General features: G+C 41.8%; 1 protein-coding gene across 2 annotated transcripts; it reads left to right on the forward strand.

Annotated features, from left to right (window-relative positions):
• On the forward strand, nt 1-27,220 carry map1b (microtubule-associated protein 1B). Of its 2 annotated transcripts, XM_041810087.1 has the most exons (7): nt 1-378; nt 4,406-4,507; nt 14,929-15,011; nt 16,887-17,027; nt 17,254-22,318; nt 22,420-22,655; nt 23,972-27,220. In XM_041810087.1, exons 1-7 carry the CDS (start codon nt 195-197, stop codon nt 24,125-24,127), a joined length of 5,967 nt encoding a protein of 1,988 aa, XP_041666021.1. In that variant the 5' UTR covers nt 1-194; the 3' UTR covers nt 24,128-27,220. The 2 variants fall into 2 exon arrangements, with proteins under 2 accessions (XP_041666021.1, XP_041666022.1); XM_041810088.1 differs by lacking the exons at nt 1-378; nt 14,929-15,011 and having other exon boundaries at nt 4,438-4,507.

Raw genomic sequence — 27,220 nt, forward strand, 5'->3', positions numbered from 1 at the left:
ATGACACAATGTCTGCTGGTATAAAAAGCTAGGGCCACTCCTATGCACGCTCCACTTGTATGTCTGGAGACCACTTCAGTGCTCTGCAGTAGCGACTGAGAGGGAGGAGGCTGCTGCTGCTGCTGCTGTTTGGATCCTGCGCGCGTACGGGAGATACCAGAGAGAGATAGAGAGAACAGAGGAGACGGGAGAGGATGGCTACTCTGGTAGAATCCGCAGAAATGGAGACTTTAGGCGGCCAAAGCAACACCGGGGCGTCTCCGACCTCCTCCAGCCCCTCGCAGCACTTTAACGACGGCAAATTTTACCTGCTGGTGGTGATCGGGGAGATCGTAACGGAGGATCACCTCAAGTGTGCCATTGCGGACATAGAGAAAGGTAAGGGGATGGGGAGGAGGTGGGTGTAGGCCATTTGCAGCTCAACTTATCTTTAAAACAACTCAAACAGCGGATGTTTAGCTTTAAAGTTCGCTTTGTGTTCTCAGAAATGAGGACGCACCTGTTTGTAGCGCCGGGTTTTACGCATGGGGTTATTACTGCGCAAATTACGCATATTAATGCCTAATTAGGACAGCAAAATCGTCTTTATTTGCTCACTATTCGAGCACAAGTTGATTTTATTATTTCGGGATCTCAAGCAGCCCCTCCCAGTATCATCGTCACCAAATCCAGTCTAAAAAAAACGCATCCTTTATTCTACAGGTGCCCTTTTCCGCCCACCCACTGTTTACAAGCACTTTTCATTGTTTTCTCTGCCATATTAATGCAACCAGGCCCGAGTGTTGTCATCCACGCACGTGGGCCAGCTCCTCTGAAGAAGCTGGCAGCAGTGATTCAGCAGTAAATCTGCTCTATGCGTCAGTAATGCAGCGTAAATCATCTCTTTGGTTCCAGCGCAGCTGCGCCTTTCTCCTCTCCTACAGCACCTTGCCAAAGCTTTATTCAGGTGCGTCAGGCTTTTGTTTCAGGGGAGAGGAGGGTCCCACGCAGCAGTTTACAATCAGGAAGAGCCGATAAGGGTTTACAGTTGCTCGTATTTTGTGCAGAAATGCGCCATGTATGCGCTAAAGAGGCTGAATTGATGTTTTAATGAGACTGTGAAACGAGAATAGCTGCCCACTCAGTCCCGTGAGAACATCTTTCCATCATCGCTCCGCATCCAGCTCTCTCATCCCCTCGCCGGCTGGTGGGCGTGGCTCGGTCCGCACTGCGGTCCCTACGGAAAGCCACAAGGAACGATTTTCAAACGGAGCAGCAGGGCGGTTTAGAAATGCTACAGCTGCTGTAGTGTGGTGGCCAGAGTGCTCTGTGGGTGGGTGGTGGTGGTGGGGGGGGTATGGCGCAGTTAGTGTGGAGGTGTGGGAACAAAGCTAGAGAAGAAAACCAAAACACTGGAGTTCAGCTGGTAGACCTTCTACAAGCTGGCTTTACTTTATTATTGGATTTATTCACTCTGTTATTCTGTCAACTACAACATCTTTGATCCTTAGACTGAAAGCTCACTCTTGACCTTGAAGGAATCAAAACAAACCATCTTTAAGAAGCTTTTCTAGTCTTCTAAAGTCTTCCTCTGAAGCTGGGGTCTGCCCAGTCTTTGCAAGTTTACACATCAGCTAAAAAACAGTTCTCTTTCTCTGCTGGACCTGTTTAATTCTAACACTTTGGCTTTTGTTTATGATATACACAATATTGCCAAAAGTATTCGCTCACCTGCCTTGACTGGCATATGAAGTTAAGTGACATCCCATTCTTAATCCATAGGGTTTAATATGATGTCGGTCCACCCTTTGCAGCTATAACAGCTTCAGCTCTTCTGGGAAGGCTGTCCACAAGGTTTAGGAGTGTGTTTATGGGAATTTTTCACCATTCTTCCAGAGGTGCATTTGTGAGGTCACACACTGATGTTGGATGAGAAGGCCTGGTTCTTAGTCTCCGCTCTAATTCATCCCAAAGGTGTTCTATCGGGTTGAGGTCAGGACTCTGTGCAGGCCAGTCAAGTTCATCCTCACCAAACTCTCTCATCCATGTCTTTATGGACCTTGCTTTGTGCACTGGTGCACAGTCATGTTGGAACAGGAAGGGGCCATCCCCAAACTGTTCCCACAATGTTGGGAGCATGGAATTGTCCACAATCTCTTGGTATGCTGAAGCATTCAGAGTTCCTTTCACTGGAACTAAAGGGGCCAAGCCCAGCTCCTGAAAAACAAGCCCACACCATAATCCCCCCCTCCACCAAACTTTACACTTGGCACAATGCAGTCAGACAAGTACCGTTCTCCTGGCAACCGCCAAACCCAGACTCTGCCATCAGATTGCCAGTTTGAGAAGCGTGATGGGTCACTCCAGAGAAGCGTCTCCACTGCTGTAGAGTCCAGTGACGGTGTGCTTTACACCACTGCATCTGACACTTTGCGTTGCACTTGGTGATGTATGGCTTGGATGCAGCTGCTCGGCCATGGAAACCCATTCATGAAGCTCTCTACCACTGTTCTTGTGCTAATCTGAAGGCCACATGGAGTTTGGAGGTCTGTAGTGATTGACTCTGCAGAAAGTTGGCAACCTCTGCGCACTACGCGCCTCAGCATCCGCTGACTCCGCTCCGTCATTTTACGTGGCCTACCACTGGCTGAGTTGTTGTCATTCTCAATCGCTTCCACTTTGTTATAATTCCACTGACAGTTGACTGTGGAATATTTAGGATCGAGGAAATTTCACCACTGGACTTGTTGCACAGGTGGCATCCTATCACAGTACCATGCTGGAATTCACTGAGCTCCTGAGAGCGAGCCATTCTTTCACAAATGTTTGTAGAAACAGTCTGCATGCCTAGGTGCTTGATTTTATACACCTGTGGACATGGAAGTGATTGGAACGCCTGATTTCAATTATTTGGATGGGTGAGTGAATACTTTTGGCAATATAGTGTACATCATGTATGCCAAATTCAATTCATCTGATAGATATTAAAGGTTGGGTATTCAGGCACAACTGCTGCAAGTTTCCAATTAGTGATCTATTTAGTTCACTGCTATAGTTGAAGTCCAAGTGTTTTTCTAAGGTAATGTCAGTAAAATGTGTAAAGTAAAATAAGTGACTGCCTAAATATTCACCCCCTTCAGGGCGGTGTTTAGTAGAGTCTCGTTGGCTGCAGTCACAGTCTTGCATGCTCACTCAGTTTGTGAGGACGGTCTGATCTAGGCAGATCTACACATGATGGATTAAACTGAACTCTGGGGGATGTTTAGAGCCTTGGAAAGGGTTTTGTATCCATCCCCCGACTTATACTTTCAACTTGGGCTGCTTGGAGTGTTCTTTTGTTTTCATGGTGTAATGGTAGCCATGAATCCTGATGAACCAGTGGCTGGACCATCCAGACACAGGTGTCTTTATACTACAATCACTGAGACACATTCACTGCACTCAGGCGACCCTCATTTCACTAATTGTGAGACTGCTAGCACCAACTGTCTGGACCTTTGTTGAATTACATCAGTCACTTTAAAGTAGGTGAATATTTATGCAGTCACTTATTTTACATTACATATTTTTATTTAATTAACATTACTGTGTAGAAATTTGTTTTTAGATTGACATTAAAGAGGAGGTTTTTAAATATATTTTTGTTCAAAAAAGCCAAATTATACTGACCAGGGTTGATTTATGAAATCAATAAAAAGGTAAAACATCCAATGCTTTTTATCGGCACTGTATAAGGAGGGTCAGAATAGAGAAAAAATGGCAGATGCACTAAAGATGCAAGAGGGTTTGACATACTCAGTCCATTTGGCCTTGAGGGGAGAATGACAGCCTTTCCATTTATTATATTTATTACATCGATCTGTTCAGTGACAGTAGCTTAACCATTTCCTTGGCAGCGTCATGGTTTTAGAAGAATCTGAACCAGTTTCATAATATATATTTTAATAAAATGCCCCCCATGTAATGCTTATGATATCTAAAGGGATGCTGGCTCCAAAAATAACTATCCATTTTAATTATCGTCTTATTTACAGAAGTTGTTCTTCATTCTGGTGTTGCATTCGTTTCCATACCCAGTTAGTATCATCACCTGATGCCTTCAGCCTTACTCTGCACATAAAGACAGGATGATACCGCCGTGATCTGAATGGAGGTTACCAATGTACCGTGACAAAGCAGAAACTGGACTATAGATATTTCCTATTATAGATCTGTGTCCTTTTGCCAAACCGGTAACAGGTCCATACATGTCCTCTCTGAGTTGGTCCAATGAGCTGCAGGCAGAGGATCAGTGGAACGATGGAGGACTTGTTGCACAATGTAACGTCTGCTCTGTGAATCGATTCACAGCAGACATATGTTCCCCTAACCCTTTCCTGCTTCTGTCTTCTTGCTGATTTTATTATGTGTTTGTTTTTTCTAACAGGGATCCGATCATGGGATACAAACCTCATGGACTGCAACCTGGACCAGGAGCTCAAACTGTTTGTCTCCAGACACTCGGCTCGGTTCTCTGCAGACGTCAAAGGTAAAGTGGAAGTTGAAGACGCCCTCACTCATTCTCTAATGCTGTAATGGTGATAGAAATGGCTCTAATGGCTTTCAGGGCTTAACCTGTAACACAGAAGTTTGCAGGTACTGATTTGATAACAGGTTCAAGTTCCAGATAAGAGACAAGCCAGGACTATTTGTCTCAATGCTGGATCTACAGAAGTAGGAGTAACCATTTAAAAATGTAATACTGTACCCCTAAATCCATAAACCAGGGGTGTCAAACTCAAGGCCCGGGGACCAAATTCGGCCCGTGGAACAATTATATCCGGCCCGCAAGATCATATCATGTTTGTATTCTAACTGGCCCACCAGTATGAGGTCTGCAGATTTCCTCCAGGATAAAAATGTAAACTTCAGTATGATTATTTAAAATATCCTTGTTCAACCATAAAAACCTGAAAAAGTAAAGAGTGAGAAAGATTGATAAAAAGTCAAGAATGTGGGGGAAAAAATTAATTTGTGTTTTTATTTCACATTTTCAGTTTTGCATCTCAATATTATGACTCAAACTTATGATTTTGACTTATTTATTTTATGACTTAAGGATATTTGATATCATCAAGTTTAAGTTTACATTTTTATACTGAAGGAAATCTGCAGACCTCATATTTTAGAATCTGATGTTATCTTGCGGGCCAGGTATAACTGTACCAAGGGCCAGATTTGGCAACCCGGACCCTGAGTTCGACACCCTTGCCCCGGACAGTTGAAGCATTCTGTTTGAGTAACCCAGGAGCATCTGTAGAGCAGAGCTTTCTCCCAGAAATATTCTTAAAAACATGTAAGACCTTATGGCCTTTGCATTTAAAACTTTTTAATACTTTAAAAGTCTTAATTTTTTTGCTAATTTTATTAGCTTTTAATACTTTTAAAGACCTTGCAAACCCCCCTAGTTTATGAACTAACGCATCTCATCCTTCCTTTCTTTTTCAGGTCATATATAAAATTACTAATAGAGTGATCACATCGCCTGCTCCTCAGCAGCAGTGACACATATTTATAATAAAATAAAGAGATAATCAGTGTCCTCTGTGATGGTTTTGTTTGCTCTTCCAGCTCATAAATAGACGTTAGTATTTATTGCAGTCTGTTTTATAAGCAGCTAAGAATGGGAACTTTAAACATCACACTACCTTAGTAAATATACTTGCATACAACGGCACCTTTAACAGCGTCTGGCCGCTGTCAGCTATAACTCCCCTGCAGCACACTAAGCAGAGGGGTTTTATTACTTCTCCCCCAGTCCGCCCTCTCAGCGTCGCTGCATGCAGCTTTTATTGCTGTGTTATGTGCAAGGTGAGGGAGCGGCTCCATAAAGATGGAAGCGATCCAGTGTGGCAGGACATGTGGGCTGTCAGTGGGCAGTATGGCCTTGACGGTCAGCAGCAGCTACGGCCTCTGCTTGGCCCGGCTCCATATTGAACCGACAGGCAGGGCTCCATACTGCACAATAGATTGATCCAGCCAAAAGAATGCACACCAAATACGGCGGCTCGTTTTACAGCAAAACCCCAGAAAAAGGTCTACAGGGCAGGAATATAATAGTTTGAGAGAAATGCAAACATGGTGGTTTGAATAGACTCCTCTGAATCCCTTTTTATTTTATGCTTTGTGTTGTATTTGTACCATCACATCTTTCCATCCTCCATTCTTCTCTTTCTTCCTCCCTGAGCTCTGTTTCCTTGCAACCCAGCTCTCGATGCTCAGTTGATTCGGGAGTAATTAGCAGTGTTGAATCCCTCGTGGCAAGTGTCCATGAAAATAAAGAAGGGAGGAGAACACAGAGGACTCTGGGAACAGAGAGGGTGAGGGGTAAAGGCAAACAAGGGAGCAAAGGAGGGAGGGGGTGGAGGAACGAGAGACAAAAAGGAAGAGCAGCGTAGAATACATCGATGAGAGTGGTTTAAAAAAGTGACACTTATCTGATCTGAGAATTAGTGAAGCCAAGACTCTGAGAATTAAAGCTGTATGATCAGTTAGACTGATTTATGCCTCTGGCTTTTTGCTAAGTCTCCTCCTTGAGGGTGGATTTACATTTTCTTTCAACTCTTTTCTCTATTAGTAGATGCACAGCTTCATGAAAAGGATCCTAGAAAACTACAATATTTAGCCTGACATTTACAAGACATTTATAATAATTAAAGACAATAACCCTGGATAAATCTGTTCCAGTGGATATAAAAAGTATTATAGATTTTTTAAATCAATCATGGTCAATATAATTTGGCTTTTCTGACCAAAAAAGCCTCTTCAGTGTCATAGTATCAACAGATTTCAGTCTGATGAGACCAAAATGGAGCTTTCTGGCCATCAGACAAGATACCAAACACTGCACATCCCCACAAACACACCATCCCCACTGTGAAGCATGGTGGTGGCAGCATCATGCTGTGGGGATGCTTCTTAGCAGCCAGCCCTGGAAGGCTTGCAAAGGTAGAGGGTAAAACTAATGTGGAAAAATATAGGACAATCTTATTCAGTCTGCAAGAGATCTAGTACATCTTGGAAGAGTTAAAGCCAGACCTCAATCCAATGGAGAATTTGAGGCTGGACTTGAACAAGGCTGTTCATGCCTGATCCCCTCAACCTGACAGAGCTTGAGCAGTTTACAAAGAAGAATGGAGTAAAATTGCAGAGTCCAGATGTGCAAATCTGTTTGAGACCTATCCACACAGACTCAGAGCTGTGATTGCAGCTGAAGGTGACTCTACTAAATACTGACTTAAATGGAGTGAATAGCCTTAATTTTCTGAAATATTCAAATTACTGTATGTAAAACTGTTGTGCATTTGACAGGATGACAGTGGGTGATAAGTGGACAGGCTGAGCTGCCTCCGTAGAAGCCATAAGAAGAAAAACCTCCTTTAGTTTCTTTATTCCAGCCTCTACTGGAGTCTTTGTTCGCAGCTCGGAGGAAAACACAGACCAGTAGGTGGTTTCTGTCAAAGGAAGACAGATGCAATTATCCGTCTGCTGGAAAGATGACATGATATCCATCAGTGTCTCAGTGTGAAGGGAAGCCTGGACCCCACAGAGAGGAGGAGAAGGGGAGGAGAAAAGAGGAAAGACTTAAGACCCCCTGATGGATATGAGACTCCTGGTTCCTTACAGATTTCCCAGCACTTTGCATTCAGAGCAAACAGCCCAGAAAAATCAACCACAGACTTAAAAGGCTGTCTCTAAAAAACTCAACCACTCACTGATGGAGTGTAAAAAAGACGTTGTTGACTATCACAGAGGAATTAACCTAAAATAAAAACATTTATAATATTTGACATGCACAATCACGTTTTTCCTAATAATCTCTATCTAGTCGTGTTTTTATGAGTGGACAGATCTGGAGCTATAAATAAACAGACTGAAAAAAGTATTCTTCACTCCTCCTGATCAAAGCAGAAAAAATAGAAAAAAAATATATATATATTGGATTTTTCAAAAAGAACATGTATTTTTTTTTTTTCCATTGTTTGTATTAATCAAAACTCCAGAAGTATCCTGGCCTTGCCTGGATGTGATTTTAAGCGTCAAAATCCAGAAACAAAGCTTTTGCTTTAAGATTTAAAAAAAAAAAAAAAAAATTATATTTTTTAGAAGTAGTTATAGAAATGGTGGCTCAGTTTAACTTTGTTAGCTTTAGCTAAAGCTAACAAAGCTATGTAATCAGTGTTACTAGGTAAGCCAATGGAGCTAAGTTAGCATTAGCAATATGAGCTTTGGCAACCGTAGCTACATAGAGAATATACCTACCTAGCTTATGTAGCCACTTTGTGAGCTTACCTTTTGCTACATTAGCTATGTCAGCTACATTAGGTATGTAGCTATGTTATCTACATAGCTACAGGAGCTAATATAGCTACATAAGCTATGTAGCTTTATTAAGTATGTAGCTATGTTAGCTACATAAGCTTTGTAGCCACATTAGCTATATTGCTATGTTAGCGACATTAGCTACATTGCTATGGTAGCTACATTGCAACATTATCTACATAGCTACACTAGTTACATTTGCTATTTAGCTTATGAAGCTAACAGTGCTACATGAGCTACACCTGCTGCATTAGTTTGGTTTCCTGGAGGATGAGCTTTTCCTGTTAGCGGACCGTTAATTCAGCTTTATCAAATTGTTTTGTAATCAGGTTTTTAAGGACAGTTTTTTTTTTTTTACCTTTGGTATCCTAACCCGTACCTTAACTCTGAACAAATACAGTTTATTTAGAAAGTTTTAGCTTTATTGATATACAGTGCTTAACAAATTTATTAGACTACCACCCAAAAGTAAGGTTTATGCCACAGCTGCCCTAAATTAACAGCATTGGTAATTACCAAAATCATTTTTTATGTTTCTACAATGGTCAGTACACCAATATATAGAAGCTCTTTAAGCCAAATGATATTTTTAATGCTAAAATATAATTATTATTGTTATCCATGAATTTTCAAATTTACTGATTTACAAAAAAAACCCTGAAAAAATAGTAAAGCACATTATTATTTCTTGATTAATATGTCAAGTTATAGTTATTTATTTGCATTCCTGAACAGAAAAATGAGTATTAGTGGTTGAATGTTATGCTTGATTCATTTGGGATTTATTTTACATCACTGTGGCTGCATGCCTTAACCAAAGTGTACTGAAAAGGCCATTAAAGCATGAGATTAATTAAAGAATTAGTGCAGTAATTATGGACATAGATTAATCATGATTAAGCCTAATTTTAAGGAATTGTTAATGTTTTTGTCTCCAGAGATCTGAGGGAAAATTGAGTAGGTTTATACCAAGAATGAAATAATGATCCTGTTCAACTCTTTTTAGGAGGTTTTGTTGTTGATTATTAGGTAATACTTAATGAGGTATATTTATCCTTTCCAAAAACAATTTATTCATGTAGTGTGACTATAATCACATTTATAAATGCATATAATTTATGAGTAGTCAGAATGACTTCCATATTATTTTGGAAAACCAGCAGGTTAGGCTCCTAGTGTAATTATTTTTATTTGACTGCCAGTTTGACATTATTTGGCAAAATCCTAAATATAAAGTCATTAAGAAGCTTAAAATGAACGTTATTTAGAGGCAGCAAAGCTACAAAACAAGTGATTGACTGTTGTGTGACTCAGCTGGATTAACGCTGTGATTAGCTCCCTGCCCAGACATATTATGCAGGCTGGTCCCTGTTTTAATCCAGCTGTGAGGCTGCTGTGGAGAGTTACACTGAAATACAGGGCTCAGGGGAGCCCCACATCTCTGCTGCTGAGTCGCCGCCATCAGTACTCTGTTCAAATGAAAGACAGCAAGGTGAAATGTGCTGACACATTCAGTAAATCCACCTGAGCTGATGAAATTATAATCCCTGCATGCAGGGTCTTACTGTAAAAGAGAAGGAGACCCTGATTTCAGTTATTCCACTGATCTATTTTTGGTGTGTTGCCACCCTCATTGATGTTTGTCCTGTCTGGCTCAGTCTGTGGCAGACAGGCTACACCAGTCTTGCACTTTCTATTCAGCCAAAAGGAGCAAGCTCAACGATGCATGTCGCATTACCTCGCCTCCTGCTGAGTGTGAGGCATGCTGGGAGTTCAAGATTCTTATATCGATCAAGGTAATTGTCAGGGTCGATCAAGCTCCAGTGAACAATCTGTCATGTTTCTGACAGGTTGACCGAGACACAAGGCAATTTAGTAGCGGTGGCGATGGTTGTGCACCACGCCTCACCTCATCGTCCTTAGCAGAGCGCTCTGTTTTTTGTTTCAGCAAATAAAATGCCAGTAAGCAGGGCGTAACATGCAGAGAGAAAAACAAAAGGCTTTTCCATTGCACCAGCAGTCACAAATAAGGCCTGTGCAGAGTCAGTGGCTTTTACAGGATGAGACGTCCATGATTGATTCTTCTCTTGTTTTACAGACCAATGAAAACCATCCCTCAGTCTGAAAGTGCTCTGATCTGCTGAGCCCTTCAGAACAAGGCTGAGTGAAACTGGTGTCACCAAGAGTCAAGCGAGATTTGATTATAAAAATCAGTTTTAATGTGATTAAAAAATACACATGCAAAAGGATAAGGCTGACTTTAGAAGGCTAAGATCTGAAAAGATGTACAGAAAAGCTAAAACTGCAAGTGTCACATTAAATAAACGCCTTGCGCCACTTCCTGGAAGCAATACAAATGAGCAAAAATCTCTTAGTGTTATTCCAAATAGGGATGTTCTTATGTGCTTTAGGGATGCAAGCGGTTAAATGGTTAAATTTATTTATCAGATTAGCTGGCGTGAGAATTACATGTCAGCTAAACTAATTAACTATCATTATATAATCGTTATAAACATAGGCTTGAAATCCTGGTCTGTAATGTTCCTTTCAACTGTAATGAAGCTCCCGCCACTAGAGGCCGCTGTAGCTTCAGTCAATGGCCTCTGCCTTTATGTGAGACTTTTGGCTGTTTTCTAAGGATACTCTCTTCTTTAGACTAGTCAGTTAAATAAGCGTTTAGCTGAATGAGGAAATAGACGCTCCCAGCTCCCACAGCCAATCAAACCTCTTTATTTTAACACAGTGGCGTATTTAAATATGACACACTTCTCACTAATCCCTGTTTGCACTAATGCTGATGCACCACACTGCTGCTGCTGGCAAAGCTTTACCTCCTCCACCCCAGCCTCCTCCTTTATAGCTTAAAGCTTGTTGCACCCTGATTCAGATTCAAGCAACAAACAATTAAATGCTTTTAAACATTAGCTTTAGCTAAAGCTAACATAGTTCTGCAATTAATGTAACTACATAAGCCAATTCAGCTAAGTAAGCTGAAGCAACATGAGCTTCAGCAACCGTAGCTACATAGAGGATTTACCTACCTAGCTTATGTAGCTGCTTTGTGGGCTTGCCTTTAGCTATGTTAGCTATTTCAGTTACATTATCAATGTTATCTACATAGCTACAGGAGCTTATATAGCTACATAAGCTACATAGCTTTATTAGGTATGTAGCTATGTTGACTACATATGATATTTAGCTACATTAGCCACTTTGCTATTTTAGCTACATTAGCAACATTGCTATGTAAGCTACATTTGCTACATTTCTGTTAGCCTCATTAGCTTCATTGCTAAGTTAGCTACTTTAGCTGCATTGCTATGATTGCTGTCTTCATAGCTACATTAGTTACATTAGCTACGTAGCTTACACAGCTAACAGAGCTGCATGTGCTACGTTTGCTGCATTAGATTGTTCTTTTGCAGGATGAGCTTTTCCTGTTAGCAGACTGTTCACTCTGCTTCATTAAATTGTTTTGTAATCAGCTTTTGAGGTTCATTATTTTTTACTTTTGGTATTCTAACTAATTTTATTGTATTTATTGCTGCTTTTTTGACAAAATTTATACAAAACAAGTACATAAATGTTCAAGATAAAAGGCAGTTACAAACCTTATAGCAATAAAACAAAAATACAACAAAAAGGTGCCCCATCATGACAAAGTTAAAAAATAAAAAACAATCTGTCTGACTATTTATAGTTGAACGTTATTATAAAGAATATACTGAATTCACAATTATAAACATATAAAATTATATACAGGCTACATATAAGATAATATAGATTTATCTTACATTTGAAGCAGTTTTGTGACTTTTTCTTGTAAGCTAATGAAATAATAGATAGTTTTTTGATACCGTAGAGTTCTATGTATCATGTGGTACCTGAATTTGTAGTCTCCAGCACAAACACAGGAAGCCACAACCCTTTCACAAATTGATATATTTGACATGTAGAGCCTAAGATATTATGATGCAAATTTGAAGAAATTAAATTAAAAAACTCCCATTTGCCTTTTCATCTTCCTCCTGACAATTTGTTCCCTGAAATAAATGGAGAACATGAAGGGTTTTTAAATTGCTGGGAACTAACCGAAGAAGAAGAAGCCATTATTTCTCCCTCGGCTGAAATCCACAGAATATTAAAGGTGGATTGTCTGTATGGGAGCCACTTCTCTATTACCAGCAATGATTGAAAGTGTTTTTCCATATGGAGTGACAGCCCTCAGGGAAGCGGAGGCAGGGTTAATGGCCATAGAGCTCTATAATGAGCCTCTGCTATATGAAATATGTATGGAGAAATCATCCCAGCAGCCAGATAGCTGCAGCAGTATCACATCTCTAGGGATGAAGCACAGTCTGTCTGCGGTCCTGGATTCAAAGATCAGATTCAAGCAGCACCTCGCCGCCCTTTAAAGCCTACCGGGAACACACAATAGATGGTTTTAGTCTCAGAATTCCAGCTGCTTGTCTGCACCTTTGTTCAGTATGTTCAGACAGAAAACAGGTAAGAAGGTGAAAAATGATGCAGGAGGCATCCTGTCAATGTCTAATCATCTAGACAAGAGGGTAACCCCTCTGTACATACAGACACACCCACAGCAGGATCAATGTCATTATCGCCATCAATCATCCAAACCCATAAGGTGATTGATCATGAGCCTGTCACCGCCTGCTATTTATTTTCTATGTAACAGCTCTGCCCCATGAGGGGAAATACCATTAGAGGTCCATATGATCCCCATTGAACATGCAGGATAACCAATTATAGGGACTTTGGTAAATCAACATTGTTACATGTCTGTGTCAACCTTGATCGGCTTATTTCAGCTGAAGTCAAGTAGAGCTGGAATGATTCCTTCACACATCGATTAGCAGCAGACAGGAGTTTAATTGGCTGTGTAATTGGACATTTATTTATCTTTATAGCTAATCTCCAAGAAAAGCTGCAAGTAATTCCTTTTCTCCTTCTTGTCAAAGATTTTAATGTTTTTCTTATTATAATGTCATAAGAAGTACAAGAAATACTCACAACACCCATTAAAGTATTCACTCCCTTGGATGTTTTACCCTTTACTGATTTTATTAATCATCTATGGCCAATTTAGTTTGGCTTTTCTGATGAAAAAGTCAGTATTCCTTGCTACCATTACACCATGAAGACAAAATAACACTCCAAGCAACTCGGAGAAAAGGTGAAGGAAAAGCATAAGTCAGTTGATGGATTAAAAAACATTCCCAAGGTACAGAACATCCCCCAGAGTTTGGTTAAATCCATCATCAAGGAATGAAGGAATCTGGCACACGTGTGAATCCGCCTAGATCAGACTGTCCTCACAAACTGAGCGAGCGTGCAAGAAGGAGACTAGTGAGAGAGGCCACCAACAGACCTATGACTACTCTGAAGGAATTCCAAGCTTCAGCAGCTGAGATGGGAGAGACTCTCCAGACAACAACTGTTGGCCGGGTTCTTCACCAGTCAGAGCTTTATGAGAGAGTGGCAAAGAGAAAGACACTGTTGAAGAAAACTCAGATTCAGTCTGGACTAGAGCGGTGTTAATTTTGGCAGTTATTTTCAATTTTAGTCTTAGTTTTAGTCTCTAAATAAAATGCATTTTAGTTTGTCACCTTTTAGTCATTTCTATCCTTTTTAGTTTTACTCTAGTTTTAGTCGACGAAAACTCGAAACATTTTAGTCTAGTTTTAGTCCATAAAAAGTCCTCACATTTTAGTCTTTACTTTTAGTCCAAGAATTTATTTTCTTGCCTAAATCTGGTACCATATCATGGAAGTGTGTTCTCTGCACCCTGCCCAACCTGGGGTCCTTGCTCGCTCCAGCTGAAAGGAAGAATAGCTACAGATGCAGAGTTTTTTGACAGATTTACCCACAGTGGAGAAATATCATGGATTTTGAATGTCTGACAAAAACTACATTACATTTTAGTCTAGTTTTAGTCATCTTGATGAAAACTAAACTTACTTTTTGTCAGTTTTAGTCATCACAGATCTAATTTTGTTAGTTTTAGTCTAGTTTTTGTCATGGAAAAAAAAAGCTGTTGACAAACATTTTTAGTCCCAGTTTTAGTCGATGAAATTAACACTGGACTAGAGTTCACCAAAAGGCATGTGGGAGACTCCATGGTCAAGAGGGAGAGAGGTCTTTGGTCTGATGAGACCAAAATGGAGCTTTTTGGCCTCAGGCAAGACGCCAAATGCACCATCCCCACTGTGAAGCATGGTGGTGGCAGCATCATGCTGTGGGGATGCTTCTCAACAGCCAGCCCTGGAAGGCTTGTAAAGGTAGAGGGTAAAATGAATGAGGCAGATACAGCAAAATCCTGGAGGACAGTCTTGAAGACAAAGTGACCCAAAGTGAATATTTATGCAGTCACTTACTTTAGATTAGACATTTTTTATTTAATTGCCAAATTATACCAACCATGATCGATTTATAGAATCAATAAAAGGGTAAAACATCCAAGGTGGTGAATACCTGTCAAAGGCGCTGTACAGTATGATGCACAGGCATGACGATACATAACCATGAAATAAGATGTTGATATAAAACAGTTTCCCTCTTCTTTCTTAGGTCAGAGAATTCTTCACCATAAAAGTAATATCCTGGAGACCGTCGTACTTATCAACCCTTCAGATGAAGCCGTCAGCACTGAGGTAGAGTGATTGTTGTTGACTGTATTGCTGTATCCTCCTCTCTGTAAATCAGGGGTCATCAAGTACATTTGCACAAGGGCCAGATTTATTCTTGACAGGGTCTCTGGGGGCCAGACTCCCAAATGAAGAAATATTAAATCATTATTTGTTCAGATTAACATATTATTTTATTAGTATTTGTATTTTCTTTCAAAACGCAGGACATTTTTAGGCATTACCAGTGTGATATATCTTGATATATAATGCTGTAGACCACAAGGAGACAGGTATGCCCACAGAATTGGCTGGGCTCCTGAAAATCCCAGAGAACTGGCCCTCAAGAATTATGATTTAGCACCAATATAAACTCCTGTTTAACACTTTTCACTACTTCACTGCTTCATTCTGCCATTTCTGCAACATTTTGTGCCACATTTAACTAATTTTTTGCTATTTAATCACTCTTTAACCCACTTTTCTGCAGTTTCACTACTTTACCATTGGCTTCTTTTTCACCGTTTTGCCACTTTTAACCAATTTTGGCGCTTTTTGCAATTTTATCACTCTTAAACCAACTTTTCTGCCTTTTTACTACTTTGCCATTGGCTATTTTGCACCATTTTGACACTTTTAACCCATTTTTTTACTTAATGACCCCTTTTGCCTCTATAACCTATATAACTTTTTGCAATTCTTTAACAATTCTTTGACCATTACTTTTGTCACCATTTTTGCCACTTTTCACCCACTTTTTGCCCCTTTTATCCTTTAATACTAATGGTTTGCCACATTTTAACCTCTTCTCATCACTTTTCCTGCAAGCTTTTGTCCCTTCGTGCCACTCCACAACCCATTTGGATCTTATCACCCATTTTTGCCACTCCCTAACCCCTTTTCACCACTTTATCTGGCCATTTTTGACAGTTTTAACACATTTTTTTTTAATATTTACTAATAATGTCTGACAAGTGAATTTCTGTTGAAACAGATCAAATGTGAAGTCATTAACTATTTGAACATTAATTGTTTTGGGGGTGGATTTAACAGCTGCAGACATTCAAAGCCAAAAGATACTCTTAAAACCACATCTTCTTTTCCTGCTTTTCTGAATTTAATGATCTTCTGGGGGCCAGACAGGAAGCTTTGGGGGGCCTGATTTGGCTCCTGGGCCACCAGTTGATGATCAGTTGAATGTTTTTGCATGTTATATCCCCTTATATAGAAGTGATGATTATAAATCCATTAAAATGTACATTTATAAAGCAATTACAGTCTGAAAAAGCTAATTATTCAGCCATGATCCATCCACCATGGTTCGCCAATTATCTACCCGCTGAATATGAACAGCTGCTTGTTGTTCTGGGTTGGAAAAGGAATAATACAGGGGCAATTAGGAGCCCCAGGGACAGGACTAATGCCTCATTTACTGCTAGAATAACAAGTGCAGACATTTTTTTGGTAATGCATCAGAGCGATGGCTGCAAAAGTCATAGCCGGGTCAGGGGCAGAGATGACTAAATGTTGTTTTCAGGGTTGTCTTCACCCCCTAGTCATGTGTGTAAACTGTGCTTTAATAATATCTCAGAGCAGGACTGATCTGGCCAGCTGCCCACTGCAGCTGATGTTGCTGCAGTGGAAAGATTTAGTATAGAATAGAATAGAAGGAACAGAATTTGGAGAAGAAAGAGGAACAGGGAGAAGACGTTAGCAGAACGGAGGGAGGGAGGGAAATCAAGTCAGCTAATTAGCTAATGGATGTGAGTGATGTGAACGAGTAAATACAGTAAATCGTTAAGCTGGTTGCTGCAGCAGCATAGTTTTGTCTGTATAGACGGTAATATTACATTTTATCCAAAGCTGATGAAACGCTGAAATAAAGTTTATTTTTATTTCCAGGTTCGTCTGATGATCTCAGACACTGCTAGACACAAGCTTCTGGTTCTCTCAGGGCAATGCTCTGAAAACACCGGGGAGCTGATTCTTCAGTCTGGATCTTTCTCTTTCTTTAACTTCATCGACATTTTCACAGACCAAGAGGTAAGCAAGAGGACTATCTGTTGTTAGCATACAAAATTCAAAAGAAGCCATAGAACAAAACATACTTAGCCTCAGAGAAAAAGATTCTATACCTTCAATGTTGACAGTCCTGTTTGCATTAACAGAAGGTTAAAGAAATATTTTGTAGCTGATTTATGCTTCTGCTTCACTATGAAACTATGAAAATATGATTTTAAAGAACATTTCTGGATTTTTTCATGCACAGATTGGTGAATTGCTCAGCACCATTCACCCTGCACACAAAGCCAACCTGACACTCTCCTGCCCGGAACAAGGCGACTGGAAAAACTCCAACTTGGACAAACACAACCTGCAAGACTTCATCAACATGAAAATAAACTCCACTCTCATTCTCCCTGAAATGGAGGGCCTCTCTGAGTTCACAGAATATCTATCTGAATCTGTAGAGATACCATCTCCTTTCGACATGTTAGAACCACCGACCTCAGGTGGCTTCCTCAAACTCTCGAAACCATGCTGCTACATTTTCCCTGCAGGTCACGGCGACTCTGCTCTATTTGCCGTCAATGGCTTCAACATGCTCATCAATGGCGGCTCTGACAGGAAGTCTTGCTTCTGGAAACTGGTGAGACACCTGGACCGGGTGGACTCAATCCTCCTGACACACGTTGGAAACGACAACCTGTCAGGTATCAACAGCATGCTGCAGAGGAAGGTTGCAGAGTTTGAAGAGGAGCAGTCACAGGGATCGACGGCTAACAGTGACTGGGTGAAGAACATGATTTCTCCAGATATCGGTGTCGTGTTTGTCAATCTTCCTGAAAATCTGGATACCCCTGAGCCCAATTATAGAGTGCGAAAGAACCTTGAGGAAGCAGCATTCACTAAGCAATACCTCAACAAGCTGAATTTGAGGATAGAACCTTTGCAGAGGCCTGTTGGAAACACCATAGAACCAATCACGCTGTTTCAGAAAATGGGTGTCGGAAAGCTTGAGATGTACGTGCTCAATCCATCGAAGAACAGCAAGGAGATGCAGTACTTTATGAAGCAGTGGACAGGCAGCGAAAAAGACACTGCTTCCATTCTGCTGCCAAATGGAAAAGAATCAGAGTTTCCCGTCTCCTACTTGACGTCGATCTCTTCACTCATTGTGTGGCATCCTGCAAATCCCTCAGATAAAGTTGTGCGTGTTCTCTTCCCAGGAAATACCACCCAGCTACAGATCTTTGAAGGCTTAGAAAAACTAAAGCACTTGGACTTCTTAAAGCAGCCAGTTGTCACTCAAAAAGCAATGGCTTCTACTACGCCGTCAACACCAACACTAAAGCAAGCTAAGATGAAACACAGAACAGACAGCAAAGAAAGCCTCAAGTCTACCCCAAAGGCATCACCCAGCAAAAGCGTCAGGAAGGAATCAAGGGAGGAAGCACCGGAAAAGGCAAAGGCGGATGCAGAATTGTCTCATGAAAAACTGCAAAAGACGGAGAAAAAAGAAAAGCCTGTAGTGAAAAAGGAAAAGGCGAAGGCACCAGAGAAAGATTCAAAGACAAAGGCTGAGCAAGCAGTCAAAAATGAAACTCCAGAGAAGAAGAAAGTTGTTAAAAAAGAGAGCATAGCGACTGGGGAAAAGAAGAAAGAAGTTAAAAAAGAAGTGGCAAAGGACGCACCAAAACAAGACAGTAAGAAAGACGAAAAAGTAAAGAAAGAGGAAGTGAAGAAAGTTATCAAAAAGGATACCAGAAGAGAATCACCAATGAAGGAAAAGAAGGAAGAGAAGAAAGATCAGAAGAAAGATGTAAAAAGGCCCATGAGAGATGTAAAAAAGAGCTCTGCTGCGGGTGAAGAAAAGAGCCTAGCACCAAAACCAAAGCCACTTAAAAAAGACACTGCCTCTAAGAAAGAGACAGGAACCGTGTCAAAGCCAAAAGACAAAGCAAAGTCAAAGGTGGCAAAAGTGCAGGCCGCAAGTGCAGCTGCTGTTCCAGACGATCTAGAAGTGGAAAGATCTCTGATGTCGTCCCCAGAAGATCTCACTAAAGACTTTGAGGAGCTTAGAGATGAAGAGCTGGCCGAAGACGACGCAACTGTGCAGCCAAAACAGGAAGAAGAGGTTGTAATGATCCACCATGAGGAAATAATGCAAACCAAAGAGTCACCCGAGACAGTGGAGTCCGTGGATGAGGGTATAACTACGACAGAGGCTGAAGGAGAGAATGGAGGGACTCCAGATGAACAAGTTCTTAAAGTGAAACTTAACGGTAGTGTTAGTGAGAAGTTTGAAGATGAAGGCACTGTAATGGAGGAGACATCAGAGGGAGCCGATTATGAAGAGAAAGGGGAAACGGAAGAAGTTTATGAAGCACAGAGAGTGGAGCAAGAAAAAGTCAAGATATCCCCAAGTAAAGATGAAGTTAAACCAGGATATAGTGAAGAAGATGAAGATGTGACCAATAAAAATGTAGAAAGCCCACTTAGAGAAGCAGAAAAGCCTAAACCCTTTGTGTCAGCCTCACCAAAAGTGTCCTCACCAGTTTCTCCAGCTGCATCCATCCACGATGAAATGCTTCCAGTCGGCTTCGAGAGCGCAACAGCCTCAGATGATGAGAACAGAGATGAACCTCATGAGGATTACACTGTCAACTCCGTCCACACACAGTCCACCATTGAGGTCTCCAGCGTGCCTACTCCCATGGATGAGATGTTGACTCCCAGAGATATCATGAGCGATGAAACGGCCAATGATGACTCTCCGTTGCAGGATGTCGGCAAGATTGGAACATCAGCATCTGGAGAGTTTGATCGGAAGAATCTGTCTCCACTTCAGGATTTGCCAGATCATTCTCACAGTGGTGCAACAGAAGGTCACGACTACAACCACTCCGCATCCACAATATCTCCTCCTTCATCTCTAGAAGAGGACAAGGGGTTTCCCTCTGCAGGAGAAGACAAAGGGTTTCCCTTGACTCAAGAGTCCCGGGATAAGTTCGACATAGACTTTGCAAAACTCACTTCAACCTCCACAACATCTCCTCTTATACGTTCTCCCTCAGTAGACCGCAAGGACAAGTTTGATTCTCCGACACTGTTTGCTGCTCCGATTGAACTGTCCACCACGCTTTCAGGGTGTGGCAAACCAACAGCAGATTGCTCCATCAGCCCCGATGATAACACATTAGAAGGTGCCAACTCACCCCAGTCTTCAGGTCATACACCTTACTACCAGTCACCAGTGGATGAAAAGGCAGGAGCCATACCACCTGCAACAGACAAGCAAGGACCAACAATTGTAGAGGTCACAAGTGATAAAGAAGATTCCTCCAACAGAGTAACTCCAGAGCCTTATGAACGGGAAATGGAGAGTTCCTCCCCTGAAGAGAGAGCAATCTTCTCTCCAAAAAGCTCACCTCCAACTGAACCCGATTCTCCAAAGAAGACAGAAAAGTCTCCCTTTGACTTAGATCAGAAGAAAACTGAAGAGATAAGCCAATCAATCTTGTCTTCAGCACCAATCACCAAGCATGAAACAGACACTAATCCCTTCACATCTTTCAAAGAAGAGAGTAAGATGTCAATTTCCGAAGGCACCACGTCAGACAAATCAGGAACCCCTCTGGAAGAAGTGGTAGCAGAAGATACATTTTCACATCTGGCCTCTGCATCCACAGCATCCTTGGCCACCAGCTCCTTGCCAGAACCAACCACTGACTCTCCTTCCCTTCACGCTGAGGTAGGCTCACCTCACTCGACAGAAGTAGACGACTCATTGTCTGTCTCTGTGGTTCAGACTCCAACCACTTTCCACGAGGCTGAGGGATCTCCTTCCAAAGAAGACAGCCCAAGACCGATGTCCATCTCCCCAGACATCTCACCAAAGACGAAAAGTAGGACCCACATGCAGGACGCAAAATCGCCAGAGCATTCTACCATGTCAATTGAGTTTGGCCAGGAGTCTCCTGACCACTCCTTAGCCCTGGATTTCAGTAAGCAATCACCAGAGCATCCATCTGTAAGTAGCTCACGTGCAACAGAGAACGGCCCGACTGAGGTGGACTACAGCCCCTCAGATGGAACAAATGGAAGACCATCTACAGAGCACAGTTCAAACGCGGAGAAGTCCTTGCTTTTTGAAGAGGGTGATTCAGTCCCTGCAACTTCTGCAACACCATCAGATGCATCTCAGTCCACTCCCTCTGTTACAACTCCATGTCAAATGACAGAGATGCCACATGCTGAGCAGACAGACAAGTCTCCAGTCACCCCAAAGGCATCCTCTCTCACACACTCACCCCGTTCTAACGGGCCGTCTCCAGTGCTCGGAGGTACCCCGGCTAAAGATAGCAGCAGCCCAGTTTCACCGCCAGCAGAGAACATTTCCATTAAATCTGAAACACCACTAAAGTATGACAAGTCCCCTTCACCTCCTAAAGCTACTTCCCCTTTGTCATCTTTAACCTTTTCCCAGGCAAAGGAGACAAATCCCTTTAAAGGTGAGGATTCTAACTTTGACAAAAAATCCCCAATAAGCCCCAAAGTTCCCTCCCCATCATCTTTACCTCTCTCCTCCGATCCATATAATTACAACTCCGCCTGTGGCTCCAGGGACCCAGCCTTCACTAAGAGGAGCCCATCTGCCCCATCCAAGACTGATGTCGACCTCTGCCTGGTCACTTCCTGCGAGTACCGTCACCCCAAGACAGAACTATCCCCATCTTTCATCAACCCTAACCCTATAGAATACTTTATCAACGAGGAGAATGCTTTGGATGAGGAGAAGCCTCTGGCCAAGTCTGGAGGAGGGCCCCCTCCCCCAGGAGGTAAGCTTTCTGCCAAGCAATGCGAGGAGACCCCGCCCACATCCATCAGTGAATCTGCGCCCTCACAGACAGATTCAGATGTCCCACCTGGAACAGAGGAGTGCCCCTCCATCACAGCAGATGCTAACATTGACTCTGAGGACGACTCTGAGACTCTGCCAACCGACAGAACCCTGACCTACAGGCATGCCGATCCTCCTCCTGTGGCACTGAGGGACTCGGCTCCATCTTCAGGCCACCATGATGCCTGCATGGTAGACCCAGAGGCCCTCAAGGCAGAAGAAAACCTCCATAATGCGAACACAGAGGGAGGAGAAAAGCTCAAGAAGAAGAAGCTTACCAAAAAGTCCTCCTCACCAGCCAGGAAGACTGCCCTGTCAAAAGTGAAAGACTCAAAGACGTCCTCGCCTAAAAAGAGTGTTGGGGAAGGGAAAGATGCCAAAAATGCAACCAATACCTCCGCATCAAGAGGTGTAAAAAGTGCCACATCAGGTGAGTAACACTTATAATCACATCTGCACAGTACTTCATATAACCAGTCCAGATTTTTAAGGATTTAACTCACACAGAGGACATTTATTTTTATTTTTCAGGTACTGGCAGTGGAAAAGCATCAGGTGGGGCATTGCCTAGCTGTCCTCCCATGTACATGGACTTGGTTTACATCCCCAATCATTGCAGTGCCAAGAATGTGGATGCTGAGTTCTTTAAGCGGGTTCGCTCCTCTTACTATGTTGTCAGTGGAAATGATCAGACAGCGCAGGAGCCAAATAGGGCTGTCCTTGATGCTTTGTTGGAAGGAAAGGCCCAGTGGGGGAACAACATGCAGGTAAGCTTAAATTCTTACTTAGTGTTTCAGTCATCCTTGACAAATGTTATATAAAATCATTTGGTACTCAGAAAATTTTAGATTCAGTAGATAACCCATAAATCAATCGTGGTCAACATTAATTGGCTTTTTAACCAGATTTCTACAATATTATGTAAAATAAGTTACTGCATGAATATTCACCCCTTTAAAATGACCGACCTAATTCAACAGAGGTCCAGCCAACTGCTGCTAGTAGTCTCACAGTTAGTGAAATGGGGATCACCTGAGTGCAGTGAACGTGTCTCAGCTATTGTAGTATAAAGACACCTGTGTCTGGACGGTACAGTCACAGGTTAATCAGTATTACTGGCTACCGTTACACCATGAAGACAAAAGAATACTCCAAGCAACTCAGAGAAAAGGTTATTGAAAAGTATAACTCAAGGGATGGATACAAAAACATTTCAAAGGCTCTGAAAATCCCCCAGAGTTCAGTTGAATCCATCAAGAAAGATTCAGTCTGGACTAGAGTTCACCAAAAGGCATGTGGGAGACTCCATGGTCAAGAGGAAGAAAGTTCTTCAGTCTGATGTGACTAAAATAGTGCCCTTACCTAAAACAGCCTCCCCACTGTGAGGCATAGTGGTGGTAGCATCATGCTGTGGGGATGCTTCTTGGCAGCGGCCTTTGAAGGCTTGTAAAACATCTTGAGTGACTGAGTCAAAGCCCAATAGAGAATTTGTGGCTGCTGACCATGGAAGGTTTTTAGAGGGTTGAAATTAATATGGCAAAACATAGAAAAATCCTGGAGGGCATTCTTATTCAGTCTGCAAGAGAACTACATGTTGGGGGAAGATTTATTTTCCAGTGAGACAATGACCTGCAGCATATAGAGAAAGCTACACAGAAGGACAACACGGTGAATGTTCTGGAGTGGCCGAGTCAAAGCCCAGACCTCAATCCAATGGAGAATTTGCGGCTAGACTTGAAAAGGGCCGTTCACGCCCGATTCCGGTGCAAACTGACAGAGCTTGAGCAGTTTTGCAAAGAAGAATGGAGTAAAATTTCAGGGTCCAGATGTTTGAGCCTGACTCAGACTCAGTGCTGTGATTGCAGCCTAAGTGATTCTACTAAATACTGACTTTAAGGGGGTGAATATTTATGCTGTCACCTACTTGACATTACATATCTTTATTTAATTGACATTACTTTGTAGAGATCTGTTTTCATGTTGCCATTAAAGAGGCTTTTTCATGGAAGAAGAGAGTGAAAAATGATACTTTTGTGATCTATAAATGCTTTAGCTAAGAGATTCCATTTTTCTCTGGTGTCAGGTCACTCTGATCCCCACCCATGACACCGACGTGATGAGGGAATGGTACCAGGAGACCCACGACCGGCAGCAGGAGCTGAACATCATGGTCCTGGCCAGCAGCAGCACTGTTGTCATGCAGGATGAGTCCTTCCCAGCATGTAAGATAGAACTGTAGGCCTGTTCAACAAGAGATCAGGTTGCCTAGTGACTGGTAATGAGGCAGATCATTATTTGAGGCAGGAAATGAATCCATGTAGCATTAAACCCGAGCAGACTTAAACACTTATAGGCTAAAACGATGCTTCTTGTGTACTAATCCCCAAAACTCAATATCTGCAATGAGGAATAACACTAATATGAATTAGCTGTGCAGTGTTTCAGGAAACATCTTCCACTTCCTCAAGGTGTTATCTAAAGGAAATTGATTTTACACGAAAGATGTGAGAGACAACACTCTAATTATGCTAATGCAGATCAGGTAATGATGATGTTGCTGTACTGAGTTCTTTCTGCACCCCAGAACAACGTGTATCTGAGCTTTTAATCAATGTAATGGCTGTCAAGGAACAAAATATACCTTCATATGATATTTTCCTGAATAATAATGGCTGTTGTCCACACCAAAGGATAAACAAGAAGATTTCTGTTATTGCCTTAGGGAGTCAAAATGAATGTATAAGAAGTGGTGCATCTAGCAGAGGAGTGGGCAGTAACTCACAGCAGAGGTCAACCCCAGTAAAAGATGGTAAATATGGAATAACTTGAAAGGATACTCAACATCAGCAATGTTATGATGTCTGACTTTTCTGATGGGCGAGGCAAAGCGCCCATGCCATTTTAAAAATGTTGCTTTAGTTTCAATTGATTCAGAATGGATGAATGTTTGTAATTTTTAGTAAGGTTTATGTTGCTGCTGGTGTATAATTATTATTTATTCTGTCACATTTAATTCATGGTACTTGATTGTCCAGATTGCCTTCAACACTGTGCAACAAAACGTTGCCCTAGAATGCCATCCTTTGCATCTGTTAGTGTAATATGTCCACAATGCTTTTAGGAGGGTTGCCTTCTCTTTCATATTGCCTGTTTTGTTTGCAGAGTTCACACGCTTTCACAAAGAGAATCAGATCTTCTTATATCTGTTTTAAAGTAGTCACGGAGCTGTGGCAGAGCGAGCTCATTCCAATTCTAAAGCTAGTGTGGCAGGATATTTTCATAAACCTTTAAATGTGTTGTTTTTCTAAAGCATTGTATTATAATTATAAATAGCTTTGTGGGCAAAGGAGTGACTGGAAGACATGCATGAGTTTGAAACATTAGCATCCTTTTTTTTATTTGCTTAAACTTGCATTAAGAACAACAGGGCTATATAGGATTATTTTATGATTTTGGCAAGTTATGCCATGTCAGGATACTTCTGCAACTCTGCCATTTTTAATGGCACTGTATCGAGTGGCAAGGAAAAGTAAGTAAACCCTTTGGAATTCTCTAGTTTTTTTATATTAACTGGTCATTAAGTGTGATCTGATCTGCATCTAAGTCACAAGTATAGACAAGCACGATGTTCTTAACTTAATACCACACTAATAATTATTATATTTAAAGTCTTTATTGAACACAACCATTAAACAGTCACAGTGCTGCAGGGAAGAAAATGAACCCCAGGGCTAATAACTCCAAAAAAGAGCTAACTTGAGTCACATAAAGTCTAATCATGTGATGAGATTTGAGCGAGGTGTAGAGCTGTTGTGACTTATAAAAACACCCAAACTTTTCGTTTGCTCTTCCCAAGAAGCCTCTGCTGATTTGAACCATGCCTTGCAAAACATAACATTGCAAAGCAGATCGGTTTGCCAGGCTCCATTTCTGTCATCATCTTAAAAAGCAACAATCCACAACGTTTCTGCAGAACCAAACACTGTTAGTCCAATCAGCATCATGTAAGGAGAATGAGGCGATAGCTATGAGCGGGGTTTAGCTGTACTCAAAGCTGTTTGTAATGGCTGCCTCCAGTGTAGTGATGAGCTCGGATATAGCTCTAGTATAGCGTCAGTTTTACCAGAATTTGACCATGTTTCTGATGAAATAAAGAATAAAAACAACACTAAAAGCTTTTCATGATGGAAGACATTGTTTCCGCTCTTCTGCCGACATGCTTCGGCATGAGTTTGTGAGAGTTATGAGGAAGAGACTTAGATGTGGTGAGTGGTTGTTTACAATGGCCGCTAGTTGAGGGATTAGCTCGGACTTAGCCACAGCAGCAGTTTGGTCAGAACTGGACAGCATTTCTTTATTAAGGGCAGAGAGCAACACTGAAAGGTTTTCATGACAGACAAGATCTTTTCACTCTTCTACTGGTCTACTTCGACATAGGTTTGCAATTGTTACAGGTGGGGTTTTCCAGTGTATCCAGTGGCTGCTGCCGTGATAGCTATTAGCTTGGATGTAGCTTTAGGAAAGCAGCAGTTTTATCGGACCGTATTTCTTTTTAAAACAAGAGCAAAGAGCCACTCTGAAAGCTAGTCCTGGCAGGAAAGTTGTTGTCGCACGTCTCCCAACCGGCCTTGGCATCAATTTTATCTACTGAGAAACTCCGCCATTAACAATCTATGGCAGCTGTAGCCTGGTAGCAAAAGAGAAGCGCATGCATACAACTTTGTTTTGTCTTGTCACTCTGATTGGCTGGTCATGAATGTGACAGACAGAATGCCACTCCAATCACCTTCCGGAAAATTTTTGAGAAGTCCTGCCCTTCCAAAACACTTTCTATGGCAGCTTTCCCAGATGAATGTGAATGGATATTTGAAACAGTTGATCTGGCGTGTCAGGCTATGCAAGAAGGAGATCTCAAAAGACCTTCAATCAAGAATTGTTGAACTGCATGTGACTAGGGGGTTCCAAAGTCTTCTCAAAGACTTTAGGTATTCACCAGTCCACCATTAGACAAAGTGTCCACAGGTGGAGATGATGCAGTACCATGGCTACTCTCCCTAGAAGTTGGCGCCCAGCCAGGTTGACTCTAAGGGCACAATGCAGAATGCTCAGAGAGGTAGAACTCTGTAGCATAACAGCCAAAGGCTTAAAGGGATCATTGGAACAAGTCAACATCTCATGTGTCCATGGCAGGACACCACGTAGGACAACTCTGCTTTGACAATCCACAACGCTAATGCAGAAATAGGCAGAAATGGGATAAACTGGCAAAAATAGGCATATTAAATTGTGAAATGTGGCGTAAAAGTGGTAAAGAGGGGTTAATAGTGGCAAT

This window comes from Cheilinus undulatus, linkage group 17, assembly GCF_018320785.1.
Source record: "Cheilinus undulatus linkage group 17, ASM1832078v1, whole genome shotgun sequence".
NCBI lineage: Eukaryota > Metazoa > Chordata > Actinopteri > Labriformes > Labridae > Cheilinus > Cheilinus undulatus.

What these genes read in the sequence shown, in the direction of transcription:
- map1b (XM_041810087.1), top strand. Translation starts at nt 195, where the DNA reads ATGGCTACTCTGGTAGAATCCGCAGAAATGGAGACTTTAGGCGGCCAA. An exon ending in CATTGCGGACATAGAGAAAG is followed by an intron (nt 379 to 4,405) that starts GTAAGGGGATGG and finishes TTTTTCTAACAG; the next exon opens with GGATCCGATCATGGGATACA. An exon ending in AGTGGGGGAACAACATGCAG is followed by an intron (nt 22,656 to 23,971) that starts GTAAGCTTAAAT and finishes CTCTGGTGTCAG; the next exon opens with GTCACTCTGATCCCCACCCA.